This window comes from Gymnoscopelus braueri (assembly GCF_963280865.1).
Source record: "Gymnoscopelus braueri genome assembly, chromosome: 1".
NCBI classification, from domain to species: domain Eukaryota; kingdom Metazoa; phylum Chordata; class Actinopteri; order Myctophiformes; family Myctophidae; genus Gymnoscopelus; species Gymnoscopelus braueri.
The window spans coordinates 15,859,335-15,877,261 of NC_137603.1; the positions used below are offsets into that span (position 1 = coordinate 15,859,335).

General features: G+C 40.8%; 1 protein-coding gene across 3 annotated transcripts in view; it reads right to left on the reverse strand.

The window, feature by feature from the left end:
- Positions 1-1,187: 1,187 nt before the first annotated feature.
- The window catches only part of pde8a (phosphodiesterase 8A), a 62,047-nt gene continuing 45,307 nt past the window's right edge, over positions 1,188-17,927 (reverse strand). For 2 of the 3 annotated variants that reach the window (XM_080437157.1, XM_080437158.1), the window contains exons 15-22: positions 13,654-13,702; positions 13,301-13,436; positions 12,149-12,347; positions 9,209-9,426; positions 8,439-8,571; positions 6,666-6,830; positions 5,460-5,589; positions 1,188-3,549 (exon numbers count right to left, since the gene is read on the reverse strand). In XM_080437157.1, the coding sequence (XP_080293283.1) occupies positions 3,443-3,549; positions 5,460-5,589; positions 6,666-6,830; positions 8,439-8,571; positions 9,209-9,426; positions 12,149-12,347; positions 13,301-13,436; positions 13,654-13,702 (1,137 nt within the window). In that variant the 3' untranslated portion in view covers positions 1,188-3,442. Of the gene's footprint in view, positions 3,550-5,459; positions 5,590-6,665; positions 6,831-7,365; positions 7,485-8,438; positions 8,572-9,208; positions 9,427-12,148; positions 12,348-13,300; positions 13,437-13,653; positions 13,703-17,927 lie in introns of those variants that run through there. The other variant, XM_080437159.1, reaches the window with a different exon arrangement.

Sequence of the window (17,927 nt, forward strand, 5' to 3'; positions counted from 1 at the left end):
AATAATTGTAGTGGAGTAAAAGTACAATATTTGCCTCTGAGATGTAGTGGAGTGGAAGTAAAAGTATTGGAAATTGGAAATACTCAAGTAAAGTACAAATACCTCAACATTTTACTTAAGTACAGTACTTAAGTAAATGTACTTAGTTACTTTACACCACTGTCCAAACTAAAATCTAGTGTTAGTTATTACGTTAGTCTTATTAACTTACTATAATTATAGCTAACCTCGGTCCCTTTGCTGGTTGACCTCCACATGAACCGGCATCCACAAGCAGCGTTTCACAAATAAATGTAGGGTGACAATAGGCTTTATGCACAGCAGCCACATTGGAAAGAAAATGGGCCTCTTCCTTACTTCCTTCACAGATGTTAACTTAAACTATGATACTAATGAAGGCTCTGTTCCATTCTGGTCAGTGGTCAAACAGAGTCAGGGTGCTGATATTGTGCATGTTGGCTCACTGGAAACACTCTGCTACACCAGTGGGTCTCAAAGTGGGGTCCAGGACCTTCAAGGTTCCTTGAGGGGGTTCCAAATGGCCCCTTACGGGTGTGTAACTCTGAGAGTGTACAAATGTAACTTACAGGTCCATGTGTACACTCTCACAGTTATGGGGGTCCTTGAAATTAGAAAAGTTTGAGAACCACAGCTGTGCTACACTAAATGCAACAGGGCCTTAATTAGTATCATCGGTAACACCTGGGAAGGAAGTAAGGAAGAGGACCAATTTCTTTCCAATATGGCTGCTGTGCATAGAGCCTATTGATTAAGGCTGTAGCAAGCAAACCAAGGAAAAGGTGAAAAAATGCACCAGTGTCCTAGTGGTTCTCAAAGTGGCCCCCAGGGGTCATTGAGTGGGTTCCAGGTAGCCTGGTAAACCCTCCCTCCGGAAATCTCATTTACTCCTGAAATCAAATGGAAATAAGATTTCCGGAGGGAGGGTTTACCAGGCTAGGTTCCAGGGGGTCCCCAGTTAAATCATTGATAGACTATCCATGGTCCTAATGCCTACCAAACTGGGGGTTCTTGAAATGAAAAAGGTTTGAGAACCACTGCACTAGCCTGCTTGAGTCTGGCATTGATGGACAAGACAGTCATAACAATGAAAGAGCAGAGATCAGATGTGAGTGAGACTGGATCATGACTGCAAATGGATTACAAACATGTAATTGACATTATTTTATTTTCCATTGAATAAGTTCTAATTCTTTATTTGTATTTTTTTTCCGTGCCTTCAGTCCAAGAAGTGAATCAGAAGGAGCAAATCCCCTGATTTGAGTGTACAATTCTGTCATAAGAGAGAAACAAAGACACCATGGTCAATACATCTTATTAACCACCATTTTTGCTTACTTTTTATGGCAATTTATATACTGTTTAAATAGGAAATATTCTTAATAAGCAACATTCTTCACCATATATTAGTATCCTAATCTGAAATCAACCTTGGGGTCAAAGTTGTTCCCTGGGTCTGTGCATAAGGATTCTTGGACAAGTGCCAAAACAGAATGATGTTTGTCAAAAATCAAAACAAATTGGCCTCTAGACTGGTTAAAGACAGTGATAGACAATTCTGTAATCCACATCTTTCTAAACCATTTAGTTCTCTGTATACATGACTAAAATGCCACTTCATGACTATCCACTTCACAGGTATTCAGATAGCTATAATGGTAAATTGCTGTAAATCCAGTGTAAAATTCATTGTCTATAAAAATATTGAGATTTACTTGAACATAACTCTTTTTTTTCTTTCACTATGTAATAATAAAAACTCCAGATGTCCGTTGCAGTTGCACAGTGGGATGTACTGTATAAATATTGTATAAAATAAGGCAGTCTTTTCAGTAGGATAAACCAGATACAAAAATTTCTGGGAGTAAAACATCTTTCAAGTCCAAAATGTTTTCACATATTTCTGCTATTGTCAATTGTCAAGCAGTTTACAGCATTAAACCAAGAATAAGGGATTGCCGCAACGATGAATACCCACAGACACAGACACACACACGCACACACACACACACACACACACACACACACACACACACACACACACACACACACTCCTGATGATCAACAAAAAACAGCTTATTCTCCAATGCAACATCCCATCCCTGGACAAATCACTGAGACTTAAGCCTAATTTATATTCCATAGTATGACGGTGTCGCGTGCTAAAAATAACTGATCTACAAGTTGCACCACGTTGTTAGCTTGTAGAACAGCTCTTTTTGGCATGCGGCACCCTCACACAATGGAGTATAAATTAAGCTTTACACATTTCAAATATGGTATACAGTGCAATACATAGGTGTTCATTCAAACTGGTACTGTAGTATTTGATAAGAAAATAAAATGTTTATAATGTTAATGTTTCATATGAATAATAATAGTTGTGGACAAGACTTTGAGAGTTATAGTAATATTCATCTTAAATCAGTTTTGGCTTTAATCTCTCTTTTTTATTTATTTGTTCTCGTTTATCTATGAGCTAATCTACGTATGTATTTTTAGTATAGAAAATATTGAACATCTAAGACAAAATTAATATTTACCAAATAATCTGTAATTAGTTACCTAATGATCATGATGTTGAGGTTTTCAGTCTCTCACCAGTGGCCTAAGTAAATTTCCACTCCCTGAACCCCCCCCCCTCCCCCGAGAAAACTTCTTGACCCCCCTTGTCTCTTATGACAGCCTCGTGTTACTACATATCTTTCCTAGCCAGGATTAGTGGACGTGTTTCTGAAGGACATACAAAAAAATATATAGATTTAAAAAACAAAGCGGGTGGAGTGTAGTTCTGTGGTGCGGCCTTAGGGGGCACAAGGGAGTAGTCTGGCTTTTTGTAGTGGATAGAAGGACGGGGACGGTGATCCAAGATTAAGTTTCTCTGTGGTCCTACGCACGTTGGACATCTGGCTCATCGGACCAATTCCTCCATCCAAATCAGCGACTTCCGCCTATAAACAGCTTTGTGTCTCCCGGTCAATGTTTACCCCTCTGCAGGGGGGGGGGGGGGGGGGGGCTCTGATGACCGTCTCTCAGTTATGCCACTGGACCAGCTACACTGCCACTGCCCTACATGCACTAGAAGTTCATAAGGATACTGTGTGTCCATTTGCCATCCGTTTTTTTTTGTTTGTTTGTCTCAGTTTCCCCCGGACAGGGCTAGAAGCCAGTGGAGTCCAACACAGCTGTCGTTCTTTGTCAGGATGTCCCTTCTGTGGATCATTATGGATGGACATGTGGACGCTTGGCATGCTACAGAAGAAACGGGGAGAACGTGGAGGCTAGGGGTTGCCCTTTATGGCTGGGCTGGCAGGGAAGAGCAAGACGACCCACATCAGGGAGAAGAGAGGAGGGCAAAACTCCGGACGTCAGGAGGTCCAGGGTCCAGGGCTGAACCCACACACGCGGCGCACGGTCTCGCACCCTATTCTGGAGGAGGTCGCAGACTGTGGAGCTTCCTTTCATCCAGGCCTTTCCAGTACTTAAAGTTACTGTCCAGATGCTGCATGAGGTTGGGCAGGTCGGCGAAAGCTATAGATGCAATACACAGAAGTGTTAGGTAGGACACTGACATGATGTACAATGTGTGGCATCACATGCAGTGGTGGCGAGTACATTTACTCAAGTACTGTACTTACGTACAGTTTTGAGGTAGTTTGTTTACTGGAGTATTTACATTTTGGGGTATTTTATACTCGCACTCCACAACATCTCAGGGGCAAATATTGTCCTTTTTTACTCCACTGCAATTGTTTGACACTTTTATTTACTAGTTACTTTTCAGATTTAGATTACTATTACGAAAACATACATTAACCACTGAAGCACAATTTTATACTTTGGCTATTCGAAAATAGCTGATCAACAAGCTCACAATGCATTGCATCGCGACATGTTGTGAGCGTGTAGATATGCAATTCTTTTGAAAACATTTTACAAATTTGGAAAGATTTGATTACATTTACTTTGGTACTTTAAGTATATTTTGATGCCAATACTTTGGTACTTTTAGTTAAAGGTAGGGTAAGTGATTTACTTTGGTTAAAATAAGTGTTAAATAGCTCAATATTCTGATAGTACTCATTGCTATAGAGTATGGGTTTTCAACTGATTATGAACCAGGGACCACCACCCTGACGGAGAATCAACCTGGGGACCACTGTTGTGTTGGGAGGGGGGATATGGGCGTGGTGTGGGGGGAAAAAGCTTGAAATTAAATAATGACTGTTAAGGCCTTAATTTAATTTGTTAATTCGAGGTGAATTAAATCAAGCCCTTAACAGTCATTATTTAACTGAGATATGCTAGTGGTCCAGAGCTCAGAAAAGATTGAGAACCACTGATCCATTACTTTCCCAAATTCCCATGGTTGCCCTTATTCTGTTCTCTTACCTTCCAAACTCATGTTAACTGCAACATATGTATGAGCAAGCACATGCGATTGATATGGGCACATTATCCCATTTCTGTGAAAGTTCCGACTTCCAAGTAACTGACAACATTTATGCGTCATCATACATCATACTGTTTCTCAACTAGTGGTCGATAAAATAAAATATAATACAAATCTTCACTTTCCTATGTTACTAAATGCATGGTCAGGGACCACATGCAATACCTTCACGGACCACCAGTGGTCCACGGACCACCAGTTGAAAACCCATGCTATAGAGCAGGGGTCTTCAACCTTTTCAGGCCATGGACCCCCAAACTGATGGGGAGATGGAGCAGGGACCCCCTACCTCGTAGGGTAGGGGGGGCTACCACATATATTGTATATTTATGTATACAATTGTGTTTTATATTGCCTGCTCCTATACGCACCTGCCCTAGTAGGTGTGCAAAATAAAAATTCTCTACAAAATATGTGTAAACATACCATGTTATTGTGCATTGTGCCTCCATTTATCTGTTTGCTATGGATTCATGTTATGTTTAAAGACAATTTGACATTTTGGGGAAAAAAAAAGTTATAATTTTTTTTCAAACAAAAATATTGTTTAATCAAACTCCAATTTCGCGGACCCCCTAGGGGTCGCGGACCCCCTGTTGAAGACCTCTGCTATAGAGTGTTTGTTCAGTAAAATGAGCCTCCAATGTCTCTCCAGCTCTTTATTAAACAGAAAATGCATTTTCAGTGCTCTCTCCTGATTGGCTTAAAATGTGTCACCTACCTGAAAATGTACTATATTCTGTTTACTAAAGAGCTGGAGAGACTCCTGTGACCGAACAAACGCTACGTAGCAATGATTACTATCAGAATATAGTACTTTAACCTTTTTAACAAAATAAAATATCACTTACCCTACCTTTAAGTAAACATTTTGACCTTTTACTTGTATACATGGCATTTTTCATATTGTGGAATTGCTACTTTTTATTTAAGTAAAGAAATCCGCCAATGATCACATAGCTGTTGTAGCTGCGGCGTCCAATCTTACCATCCCAAGCATCAAACATGTCTGTGATGAAGTAGTCTATGAAGGAGATCTGGGACTTGGGAATGCTACAGGTGTTCCTCTCAAACACAGGCATGACCACCGGTAGACCCTGCCGCTTCTCCTCGTCCGTCTGCACAGAAGACAGCCAACACACACAGTCAAATCTTTCCGTGTTAACCCATTAAGACCGGGAACGGTCATCTGTGTGTGTCATTTTTAGATTCCTTTGGCTATTAAAAAATAGCAGATATACAAGCTCATAGCGCGGCACAGAGTGCCGCGCTATGAGCTTGTAGATCTGTTATTTTTGAAAAATCATGAAAATGTGTGCAAATCTTTGAATATATACTTTTTAAAGCAAATATTTATAACTCAAATCGTTGCTTCTGGGGGTCCTTGGAACTAAATATTTTGAGGGGGATCCGCGGCCAAATACATATAATTTTGGGGAGTCCTTGACATGAAAAAGTTTGAGAACCACTGATATTCTAAGTGTTTCAGAAAACTGTTGTGAACGGGCCGCCCACAGACTCCACACCAAGCACTATCTATAACTATCCATATCGGTGGTTCTCAAACCTTTTCATTTCAAGGACCCCCATAACTCTGAGAGTGTACGAATGGAACCAAATGGACCCGCCCTTGTGGGTCCATCTGGTTCCAATTGTATACTCTGAGAGTTACAGACCTGTAAGCGTCCAACATTTGGAACCCCATCAAGGAACCCTGAGGGTCCCTGGACCCCACTTTGAGAACCACTGATCAATGTCTATATAATTAACCACTGTTGTTGTTGTATGGACTCTGCCATTCACTTGAGTTAGAACAATCTTTAAAAACAACATCTGTATAGATAGAGGGCTTGGTGTGGACAGCCTTTAAACGTGTACAGATTGGCCCTGGACGGCTGGCGTAGCGGTCCGGGCACCTAGGCTGCTAATGCCTAGTAGCCTGACAGCGTGTCGTGGGTTCGAGTACCGATCCCGACGACCTTTACTCCGTGTTACTCCCCATCTCTCTCTCCCCATTTCCTGTCAGTCTACTGTATACTATCAAATAAAGGCATAAAAAGCCCCAAAAAGCTCTCAGAGTTAAATGACCACAAAAAAAATCCATCTGCAGTATATTCCAGCAGCATCATGTTTTTTTTAATATATACACATATATACTGTATATACTGTGTATACATTATACAGTACAATTTACCTGTGCAAAGTATTCTTCTGAGATGCGTCCAGCCCAATCTATACAGACCTCCAGCTGCCTGCATGGATTGGAGATGTCCGCACACTTTATCAACATCCGCTTGACGAGGATCCTGTTCTCGGGTGACGTCAGCACACCTTTGATGGATTCCTCATCACCGTTTCCCTGAAATCAAAAGGCAAACCATCAGCGTTGAAGAACATTCATGTAAACCTGCATTCTGTGGTTCTCAAAAGTTTCTGTCATGTGCCATGTATTTTGCCGCCAACCCCCATCTGAAAATAATTTCTGCCGGGGACCCCCATACAAGATTTGTGTTGATAAAATGTTTAAAAACATTTCACCTTTTTCCTAGATAACAAAAAAATAATAGCAGATCTACAAGCTCACGATACAACGCGCTATTTTCAAATAGCCGATAGGGTGAAAGCGGTTAAACTGATTTTGATGCTAGATTAACACATTTTGCTGGGGACCCCCTAACAGACCTCCTTGGGGTCTCCGGACCCCACTTACTGTATTAGAGAACTCCCCCAAGTAGTCTTTGTCTTCTTCATACAGAAATGTTTTAACCTTTTTCCATTGTAGGCAAAAATGTGCAATGGTTTTTAAAAAAAATCGTGATCTACGAGCTACAAGCTCACAACACATCGCATTGTGTTGTGCGCTTGCAGATCAGCTATTTTCACAATTAATCGTACGAAAAAGTAAATGATATAGGACTTATCTTAATTGGTCCTCACTAATGCTCATTATAATTTGGTACCATTTGTGTCTATTCGGTCTGTGTCTCAGGAGGGCTGTGGACAGTGACATCATCTGTAGGCATGTTTTGTCATAAAAAAATAAAAAAAAGATCATTTTTTTATAAATTTCTATGATAGCATGCTAACTTTCCAGGAATAGAAAGCCTGCAGTTTAGTGTAGGTAGGGTCAAAGGCCCACTCTCATAATATCAAAAAGATGTTCATTTAGGAAAGGAAAAATGTTGCTTCCTATAGAACAGTTACTGTAGATGCACTATCAAGAAAGAGTCGTCGTTTTCAAGTTTGTGAAAATGTGTATAATTTCAAAGTGTGCAAAATGGTTTTGAACGTAAAAAGAACCCACTGCTTTGAAAACAGAAATTCAGGGGGGGGGGGTTTATTTATTCCTCCTATCCATGCCCTAACTGAACGCCAGCGCCATCCATACACTGGGGGTGCACATTAGCCCCAAATAGCTGATATACAAGCTCACAATGCGTTGTGAGCTTGTAGATTGGCTATGTTTGGTGTAGAGTAGACGGGGAAAAAAGTGGTCCAAGCACAGAGACAACTCAGGTCCTGTTTACCAAGTGTAGATGGATTTTAAGTGGTTAAAAAAGCCAGACATCTTTTAAATGGCTGTGCCGAGCATTCCACACGGAGGTGAGAAAGATTGTACCAACTTGTAGAATTCTCTCCCCACACAGATGTCCATGCTCAGGCTATGACAGGTCCACCAAACCAGCAAAAACCCTTCAAACCAATACTATCATTGCTTACTTAATACTGGATCGAGGATGACTGTGTTAAAGTGTATTGCAGAAGGAGGATTATTTTGGGAATACATAGTGTTTACCTGAATGCTGCATTTCTCTTAAGGTACAACATGTGATTCCTAGAGGATAACCACTACTCTCCAAAGTTGATATACAGTATAGTATTAAAATCAGGTGCTACCAACTGTCAGAAATATACAGTGATGCGAGACATTAAAATGACAAGCACATTTCTTTTACTCCCATCTCACCCCATTCTCCTCCAGAGCAGCCAGTGGCTTGTTGATGCTGTTGACAAATTTGTTGACATGTTCAAAGTGTTTGGTCATCTCAGTTGCTAGCACCATGTCAATGACGGCCTGGCGCAGGGTACGATATTCATTCCTAGAGAGATGGACACAAACAGAGGGGTTGAGAGGGAGGACATGGCGTAGAGAGAGAGGGAGAAGAGAAAGGAGAAGAGTAGTAAATGGTATGGAAGCCCCGTGTGAACGGTTTCCGTCTTCGGACTGCAGTGACAGTGGCGATGAATGGAGACATTGTTCACACTCTCCCTTCGAAGGGGACCAGCATTCTGCTTCGGGACTAAATCAAATTACTACCCTGCCACTGTCAACGTGCAAATACCCCCCCCCCCCCCCCCATCCGAGTATAACAATTTTATTCCATAGGACAGTGGTTCTCAAAGTGGGGACCCTCATGGTTCTTTGAGGGGGTTCCAAATGGCCCCTCAAAGGTCTGTAATGCTGAGAGTATACAAATGGAACCAAATTTGGTTCTGTTTGTATACACTCAGAGTAATGGGTCCTTGAAATTAAAAAGGTTTGAGAACCACTGCCACATCTTGTGATGTTAGTACTGTATTACAACCAGAAATAACTTCAAAACACACAGCTTATTTTGGAAACTTAGATGTGTCATTTATTTAAGGTGAACACCAAAGTGAATTGGGGTGACAAGTTTACGTCCAGAGAGACAAATACAATCCAGATAAGACACCTTTTCCAGGTGAAGTTCATACCGTTCCATGTTCTTGAAGATGTTGCACTTGTCATCTCGCGTGGTGATCTGGAAGGCCAGCGCTGCGTGGTGGCTCTCTAACACGGCCGTGTCGTTGTACAGAATAGCCAGCTCACTTCCTGCGTTGCACAGGAAGCTGTTGGTGCGGCCTGGGTGGTCCACATCGTGGACAGTAGCAGCGATCAAGGCAGCCACCTCATCAATAGGGTCTAGACTTTGCTGTTAAGAGAAAATCATATATGGAACAATGAAAAACACTAGTTTCGGGAGATAGCAAAGGAGGTCAAATGAGCACTTTAGCTGTGAACTACACAGCAAAATCATCAGCTAATATTTTTTTTGTGAAATCCTTAGTAGCCTATTATTTTTTAACCCCTTTTTCTCCCCAATTTAGTTGTTATGGCAATTGATTCCTCCTCACACACATTTCTGTGTTGTCACTGCTGTTGTATCCTACCGAGGAGCCCCCACCAGGAGGACGTAGAGCCTTCGTCCTACTCCTCCCGCCCAACACTCCCTGCTGACAGGTGCCGCCCCATCCCGTAGGAGTACGTGCAATGACCAATATCACCCTCCCAAAACACAGGCCAATTGTGTTTGCATAGACGCCCGACAAAGCCGGTAATTTAAGAGAGTTTACAAATGTAACGAACCCTTGGTTGCATTTGTACACTCTCTGAATTACATCAACACTGAGCATTTTACTACGTATCAAAATCATGAGTCTGGAATCACAGGAAAGTTGAGCATAATAAGTCTGACACGCTGCCGGACTTTACGGCGTACAGCTATTTGAATACTGTCGTACCGTCATTCAGTACAGCCATTTCTTCTGGTGCAACTTTATTGCCTTCTGTGTAGATATGTAATTGCCTGCGTGTGGGGAAAATTAGCCTCATCAGCAAAATGTACTCCTCTTCTGGCCTGTTCAGGAAAGAGTCCCTCGGTCGCGGGCTCTTTTTGTGCCTAAGCCTTTTAAGGTCACCTAAGGCCCTTAGGTGACCTTAACCTCACTGTGTCCGTTGGCTAAGCCAATGAAAGATCATGTCTCTAAGGTCAGAAATAGCTAATTTCGTAATCAGCTTAGCCAGCGGCAGTGCACAGACTGAATCAGTCACCGACCCACTGACACCCTTGGGCCAAAGCACCGCTCTCTAACAAGACATGTATGGTCAGACTGGACTCCTGGTACCATAGTGATAACATAGCCATGCTTTGACAGCAGCACAGAAACACGCTGATGAAAGCCTGAGTGGCCGAAATGCGTCCGTTTGTCAGAGACTGCTGCTGCGGTAAATAACAACATTTTAAGAAAAATCACCTTGTGAGTGAGGACTGTTTCTATAGACTGTTCACTGAGAGTCTGCACCCGTCTATCCTTCTCTGAAACTATTGACAGTAGAGCACGCTCAGCTCGGGACTTCTGTCCCCTAGTATTTGGTTGAGAGCAGCATATCCCAACATACATACGATCTGTCACGATTACAAATTTAAGTTGACGATTAATTGTCACTCAAATAATTGCGATTGAATTGTGTGTTTGGCCATTGAACATTGGAACATATGAAGCCTTTTATAGGCTTTGTGATAAAAAATTGCACAGGGCAGATATGACAAATAACTGAAATATGCAAAGAAATTATTGACATATTTAATAATTTTAAAATATAAAATGTAAAAATAGCTGAAATAAATGATCTACAAGCTTGTATTTCTGCTTTTTGAACATTTTTCAACATGGAAAGGATTATGACGATTATGCAAAAATAACTAAATTTAAAAAATAACGATTAGACAATTATGTCCTAATTGTGACAGGCCTAACGATAAGTAGGCCTGCATGTGTGTTGGTAATCACGACTAAAGACTTATGAAAGAAAAACAACCTCTAACCACAACATGCTAGCAGGACTTCTTAGTACAAAATCTTACTCCTTAAAGCAATCCAACACAGCAAAATCCTCTATATTAATGTAAGGCCTCTTACGGGTCAATTCTTTACACTCTCACAGAGTTGAAATAACACCGTGTGCAGAGGAATATCACTGTCATCTTCCTGGGCGGTGTTTACACACTGACATGATAAAGCTGTGTAGCTTCACATCTAATCACGAATGACTAGCACTCTCCCTACTTTTATTTCTCTTCCACAAATCCAACATGTATAGAAACTTATCGGACTGTGTAATTGAGTTAATGATCCATTACTGCATCGTCGACCATGAGTGGCTGCTGCAGTGAGTGCCCCGCTCTATCTGGGGGACAAAATAAAGTGATGTAAAATGAAGTGAGCGTTTTGCCAAGATTCTGTGTCAATGATATTATAGTTGTCCCAAAATAAAAGGAAGAAGCGTACACCAGTATTGCAGAGGTGCCGACCGGGACCACAGTGAAAAGATCAAAGTTAAATATAACAAAGCAAACGCATAACTCGTAGCAGCGAGTGATATGGCTGCAATATAATGCTTCCCTAAAAAATGTGTGCAAACCAACTCATTGCCACTGTGTCAATTAACGTTCATGGTCTGTGGACAAACCAGCAAGCTAGAGGTACTGGCTTCACAAGCCTTACGGATACAGGCCGATCTTGGACTGAAAGCACACTTAAACTATACCCAGTAATCCGAGAGCTGATCGGGGCACCTTGGTGGCTCAGCCTGTAAAGACCACTGCAACACCTGCAGGGCATGTTATCCCCTTCTCTCTGCCCTCAACTTCCTGTCTCTCTCCACTGTCCTAGCGAAATCAATCAGCGAAAACGGCATAAAAACTTTCTTTAAAAAATAAAAAGGTTGAAGGTCGAGACAGAAAACAGTTTCCCCCCCAGCAATCAGTATTTGTTTTATTATTATTATTATTATTATTATTATTATTATTATTATTATTATTATTATTATGATTATGATCTTTTTTAATTGTTCAAATTGGCACACATTTTTACCTTCACCCTTTCCTTGCCGAGGAAGTATGCAGTGGCATGCAGGACATCGGCTGCATGGGTAGAGTTGTGGTAGGAGTTACTGGAGTGGTAGTTGGCTTCAACCACTTGTAGCCAGGCGCGCAATGTGCCCTCGGGACAGTTCAGGAACTCGCACACCCCAAAGCGAGAGAAGATCGTCAGACCCAAGAAGGTCAAAGGCCTGTGGGGAGATTTCGGCGTTTATTATAACCAATTCATCAAAAATATATCGAAAACCGATATTTAGAATCAATAGCAGACTTAATTTTGCTCACGTAGGTTAATCAAATAATCAAGAAGCAGTTTTTTAAAAAATATATATATTTCTTTTATTTATTTCATAAGGAATCAACATGAAAATAAATTCGAATAGATTTTTTATAATCAACTAAATCTTATTAACCACTTAAAGGTAGGGTAAGTGATTTTCTTTAGTTAAAATAAATGTTAAATAGCTCTATATTCTGATAGTACTCATTGCTATAGACTAGAGTGTTCTCCACTAAAGGAGTCTCCATGTCTCTTCAGCACTTTATTAAACAGAAAATGCATTTTCAGGTCAGGATACCAATTTTATCCAATCAGGATAGAAAACTCAGACAGGACACAGATTAAAGTGAAATAGGATCAAGTGATGACACAAAGAAATGAGCAGACAAAATTTGAACTGGAACAATATAAAAATTAAGCTAATTAATGGGTACTCTCTCCTGATTGGCTGACATTTTGTCACCTACCTGAACATTTATTTTAAGTTTATCAAAGAGCTGGAGAGACAGGGGGACTCCTGTTACTGTACAATCAGAATATAGTGCTTTAACCTTTTTAATAAAAAACGCATTGTTTTAACCAAAAAAAACCTTCCTTTAACCCTGTATTATACATCGTTGTACAATGGTGACGTACAAAAATAGCTAAAACAACCGATCTACAAGCTCACAACGTGTCGTGATGCGAGCTTGTAGATCTGCTAATTTCACACAATGTTTTTGTTTATTAATCATTCATTAATCGTAACTGTGAAAGTTTGAAACAATCGTGATATTGATATCTACAGTTCGTATGTACTACTGCCTCTACTGCTCAGAAACAAAAGATGTGGTCTCTCAGATAGACACTCGGTTGTCACCTCACCTTTTCATGGTAGCACCCTCCAAGTTAAAGATATCAAAGTCCCAAGACTCCTCATTCTCCATGGTCTGGGCTATACGAGGCGGGATGTCATTTAGAGACAGGGGAGTGGCCAGGTGACTGGCGACGTGGTGCGGCTCTGTGGGGAACATATAGGCAGAAACAGAAGAATGACTGTGTGTGTGCGTGTGTGTGTGTGTGTGTGTGTGTGTGTGTGTGTGTGTGTGTGTGTGTGTGTGTGTGTGTGTGTGTGTGTGTGTGTGTGTGTGTGTGTGTGTGTGTGTGTGTGTGTAATGGAACTACTCAAGGCAGACCATCTGCAAACCATCACCTGCCGAGTTCTTTTGTATACTTACGCTTTGTGGCAAAGATGTACTCATTTCCTGACAATCTGCGTAGGCCATCCTGCAACAAGAAAGCAAGTGAAGAGTGAGAAAAAAGGAAGTGAATACAAAGGTTATCACTCAGCTCTCGCAACAGGCACCAAATGGCGGCTTAGCAATAGAAACACTGCTGTCAATCAACTACCGAACTCAGAAAACAAACTGACTACTAAGCCACATACATATGCTTTCGACTACGGGCTTGAAATGACACTCGAACATGGGGAATATATACAAATATTTGATGTTAAGAGGACGGAGAGTGGATGATAGCAGGTATGTGGATTACTAAATGAGCACTTATTATCAGAAGTGTCGTTCAATTATACTAGGATTATGATTATAAAATTGAAGTGTCGGCTTTTACAGATTCATGAACTAGGCAGCACCTTTACAAAACCTTCATCAGACTTATTTCAATGAAATTATTATGTTTTTATACTTCTATTTTAATTAATATACCAGGAGGATATGATATAGTTAATATCTTCATGTCTAGAATGAGCTCTTAAAAGACATTTAAAGACAAATGTAATACTGTTAATCGTCAGATAAGCTGTCTATGCACCATAATCGTGAGCAGCCTGAAGTTTGGGAGCAGTAGTAGAGCATGCTCAATATTGCTTTATAAGTAACACAATCGCAAATACAATCTTAAATTGAACCGAGTGTTGTGAAGTTATTTAAAATGGGTGTATTATTTGTTTTATGCAGCCAAAAACAACAAACATCTTAATATACAGGCGGCACGCCCCTCAGCTGTCTTCTCAGAGGAGTAGGGTCCTCAAAGGCTGCACCCATGTTCCATTAATTCGGAGGTTGAAGGTGATGCATAGACTGCCCTTAAAAACTAAATGACACAAACCTATTGCAACACAGTAAAACCCCGGTGTTAATTTAAAGGTAGGGTAAGTGATATTTTTTGGTTAAAACAAAAAGTATTTTGTTGAAAGGTTAAAATACTATATTCTGATAGTAATCATTGCTAGAGTGTTCTGATACCACACCCACATTAACAATAAGCCTTATAGCGTAGAGTCTTTGATTTCCACATGTTCAAACTACAACAAAGCGGTGCAGCCCAACACCCTGCTCAAGATTTCAACATCTATATCAATATACAATATGTGCAGAGAGAGTCTCCAAACACAGCAAATTATGTCAGTTTTACCGTGTAACCATATTCCATCATACGGATGGATAAAATAATGATTTATTAATTCAAATAAACCTTGGATAGGAGCTTTAATGTTTGTTATGGTTGTGGCCAAGAGGATCATTATAAAAGGAGTGGAAATCTACCTCTCTCCACCTAATGGGAGACATTTGTCTCAATGTTTTCGTTTGAATATCATTTATTAGTTTTTTGTCTTTGGCCTTCTCTTCCTCCCCCCAAAAACAAAATAAATGTGTAAAGCTATATATATAAGGCCAATGTCAGCCAGTAACCCAACTTAAACTACATAAGGGTGGGTAGTTTGAGCAGCATAGTCTTACAGAGTGAAGTGTTTCCTTGACGAGTGAGAAAGGAAGAGGAGACTGGCTCATCTTTGACCCAAGCATTGTCTCACGGTGGCGCTGCCTCTGTACACACTGGCTATTTTAAGATGTTCTCCCCAAAGAAAGATGACAGCTCCGCTCAAAAAAATGCTCTGTGTTCGAACATTCAACGCCCCCACACACACTCAGTCAAATATTGAGTGTCTACCTCAGCAGAGTCAAATAGAAACTAGAGACCAAAAGAATAAACGATTAACCGAGCACACATGGATATGTTTCTATATGAATAATTGCACAGTCTGGAGCAAGAAAAATAACCTGCATGGCTCTCCAGTTCTGCTTCTGTCACTCATCTAGATACATGCATAGAAAAACCTCTCAACATATGTGACTTATTTTTTGAAAATCTCTCATCTCTATATGTATATGTAATTAAAGTCATGCCTATTCATCTGATCCAACAGGATGATTCCAGGGCTGTAGAGTTAAGAGGAAGAGCCTCATGCGCGAGAGAGAGAGAGAGAGAGAGAGAGAGAGAGAGAGAGAGAGAAGGGGGTTTGGGGGGAGACTGCTTTCCTCTCCAGCCTACAGGAGCACAAAGGACAATCTAACACTTCCTCTGGGGTTGTTGCCAAGACTGCCAACTTGGCAGTCTTTCTAGTTCTCTACCTCACCACGGCCGCCTGTTAATCAGTCTCTGTCTCTCCCTCTACTTCTCTTTCTCTCTGTGTCTCCCTCTCTCTGTTTCACAAACTCCGCACACCCAAATATTGAAGTCTGCATGCGTACAGGCAAACATTCCTGACCCCGTTGCCTTCATCTCACATGACATAATCACATGACCTCGCCGGCTTTGATATGGACTGGTGGATAATGGGAGAGATGTAGCTGATGGCTGTTCATGTTTATGATAGCATGCATCTGAGTAGACCATGGTGTGGTTGCCAAGGGACATGCAGCCTTCGGAACGCCAGGACTTCCGAGAGCTTTTCGCTATTGAATAAATGCATCGGTCTTATCTGTTTGCCAAAAAAAAGTACAAAAACCTACAAATCTCCCTTTGTGGTCAAAGGACCACAGTGGTATTAAGCTCTCCAGCTTTTTTCCTTTGACAGATAGGTACAAATATCTGTTTGTATATGCATTGTATATGCATTTTGGTCAATAAAAATGTCAGTCAGTAGGTCAATCAATCAATCAAGACAAAAATGAACCAATATTTGTACTCTTCTGACTCTGCAACGATGAGTCACATTGTCACCTTCTTGACGATCCAAGATATCACATCTTCGCTGCTTCATGGGCATCTGCGTGGATGCCCATGAAACGTTCCTGCCCACCACTGCAGAGACTTGGGGTCCTATCTTACACCCAGCAACAGTACTAGTACTAGTCCCAGTAAACAGTACTAGTACCATTGCCAGTTTACAACTGACGCAGTTGTCGGTTTCACGCCCAGCGCCCACGCTGTATAATTACCAAATGTACTTGGCTCATCTGTGTGCTGATGACAGCGCAGGTATTTCCTTACTTTTTAGAGAGCGCCTTATTAAGATGCAGGTTGACAATGTCTGCACACTACTGCTTGCAATTCAAATCCACCCGAATTCAACACAACACTCACGTTCAACATGGTAGATGACATTTCTGAGAGACTCTGAGAGAAGAATAATGAGTAAACTTGGCCATATTATACACACTCATAATTCCTATTAATAAGCTTATCACTAATAAGAATGTGTCATAAATAATAATACATATGATTAATAATAGTAATAATAATAATACAAATTAAAATAATGGAGCATAAGCGTGTCTTATGGTTTAATAAGTGGTTTTCAAAATGACTTAACTGAGAATAAGCATGTGATTAATATATCACATATATGTCTCTTGGACATGAGGAGACATTAGGCTACAAGAGGAAGACATGAATTCTGACCAGCAGCTGGGAAACCCATGTCCCTGATATCATTATATCACAATATTAATTCTGCTCCCATAGATAGTGCTTTCATTTCACGCATGATCGGTTTACTCAGCAGAATCTCCTCCAACTTAAAACATTTGTCATTGAAATAATAATGTGCACAACTAGCAATTAAAGGAAACGGGAGACGACACTGATTGGTCTAATAATTAATGTTATGCCCAAAACACACCCGTGACTAATTTAAAGATGAAATACTTTTCCCTTAAAAAGGAGGTGGCATTCACTGCCGACATCTTTTTCCCCCCTTTTTCTCCTTTGTACACATAGTGTTTTATATTTGTTGATGATATGTATTTTTGTGTTATTTCTATGCTATGAATTGAATACATAGGACCACAATGGAAACAAGTCCCCAGGACTTTTCTGTGTTATCCTTTCAGCTTAAATGTCTGACTGTACCTGTCTAATAACGTATTCAATCAATAAAGTATTCAATCAATACAGCCCGTTTGTGCCAAGCACCTTGCTTGGCGCCCAGAAAAGCAAGGAACACCCTTGACACCCTTGACATGCGATCTGCGCCATAGATGGTCTAAATAGGGCCCCAGGGGTTTGAATCCTCTGTGGTGCATCTGGCTTGGCTCCGCACTCCAACTAACAGAATTGGCCATGTTCAAGGGTGGGAAGCCGGGCGGGGATGGGAATCTCTGTTGCTGCACTAGAGACCTGTGCAGGTTGGTCAGGGCATTAAGACCGGGAAAAGCATCTGTTTAGATTTGAACCACTTTAACCATAATTTTATACTGTACTTTGG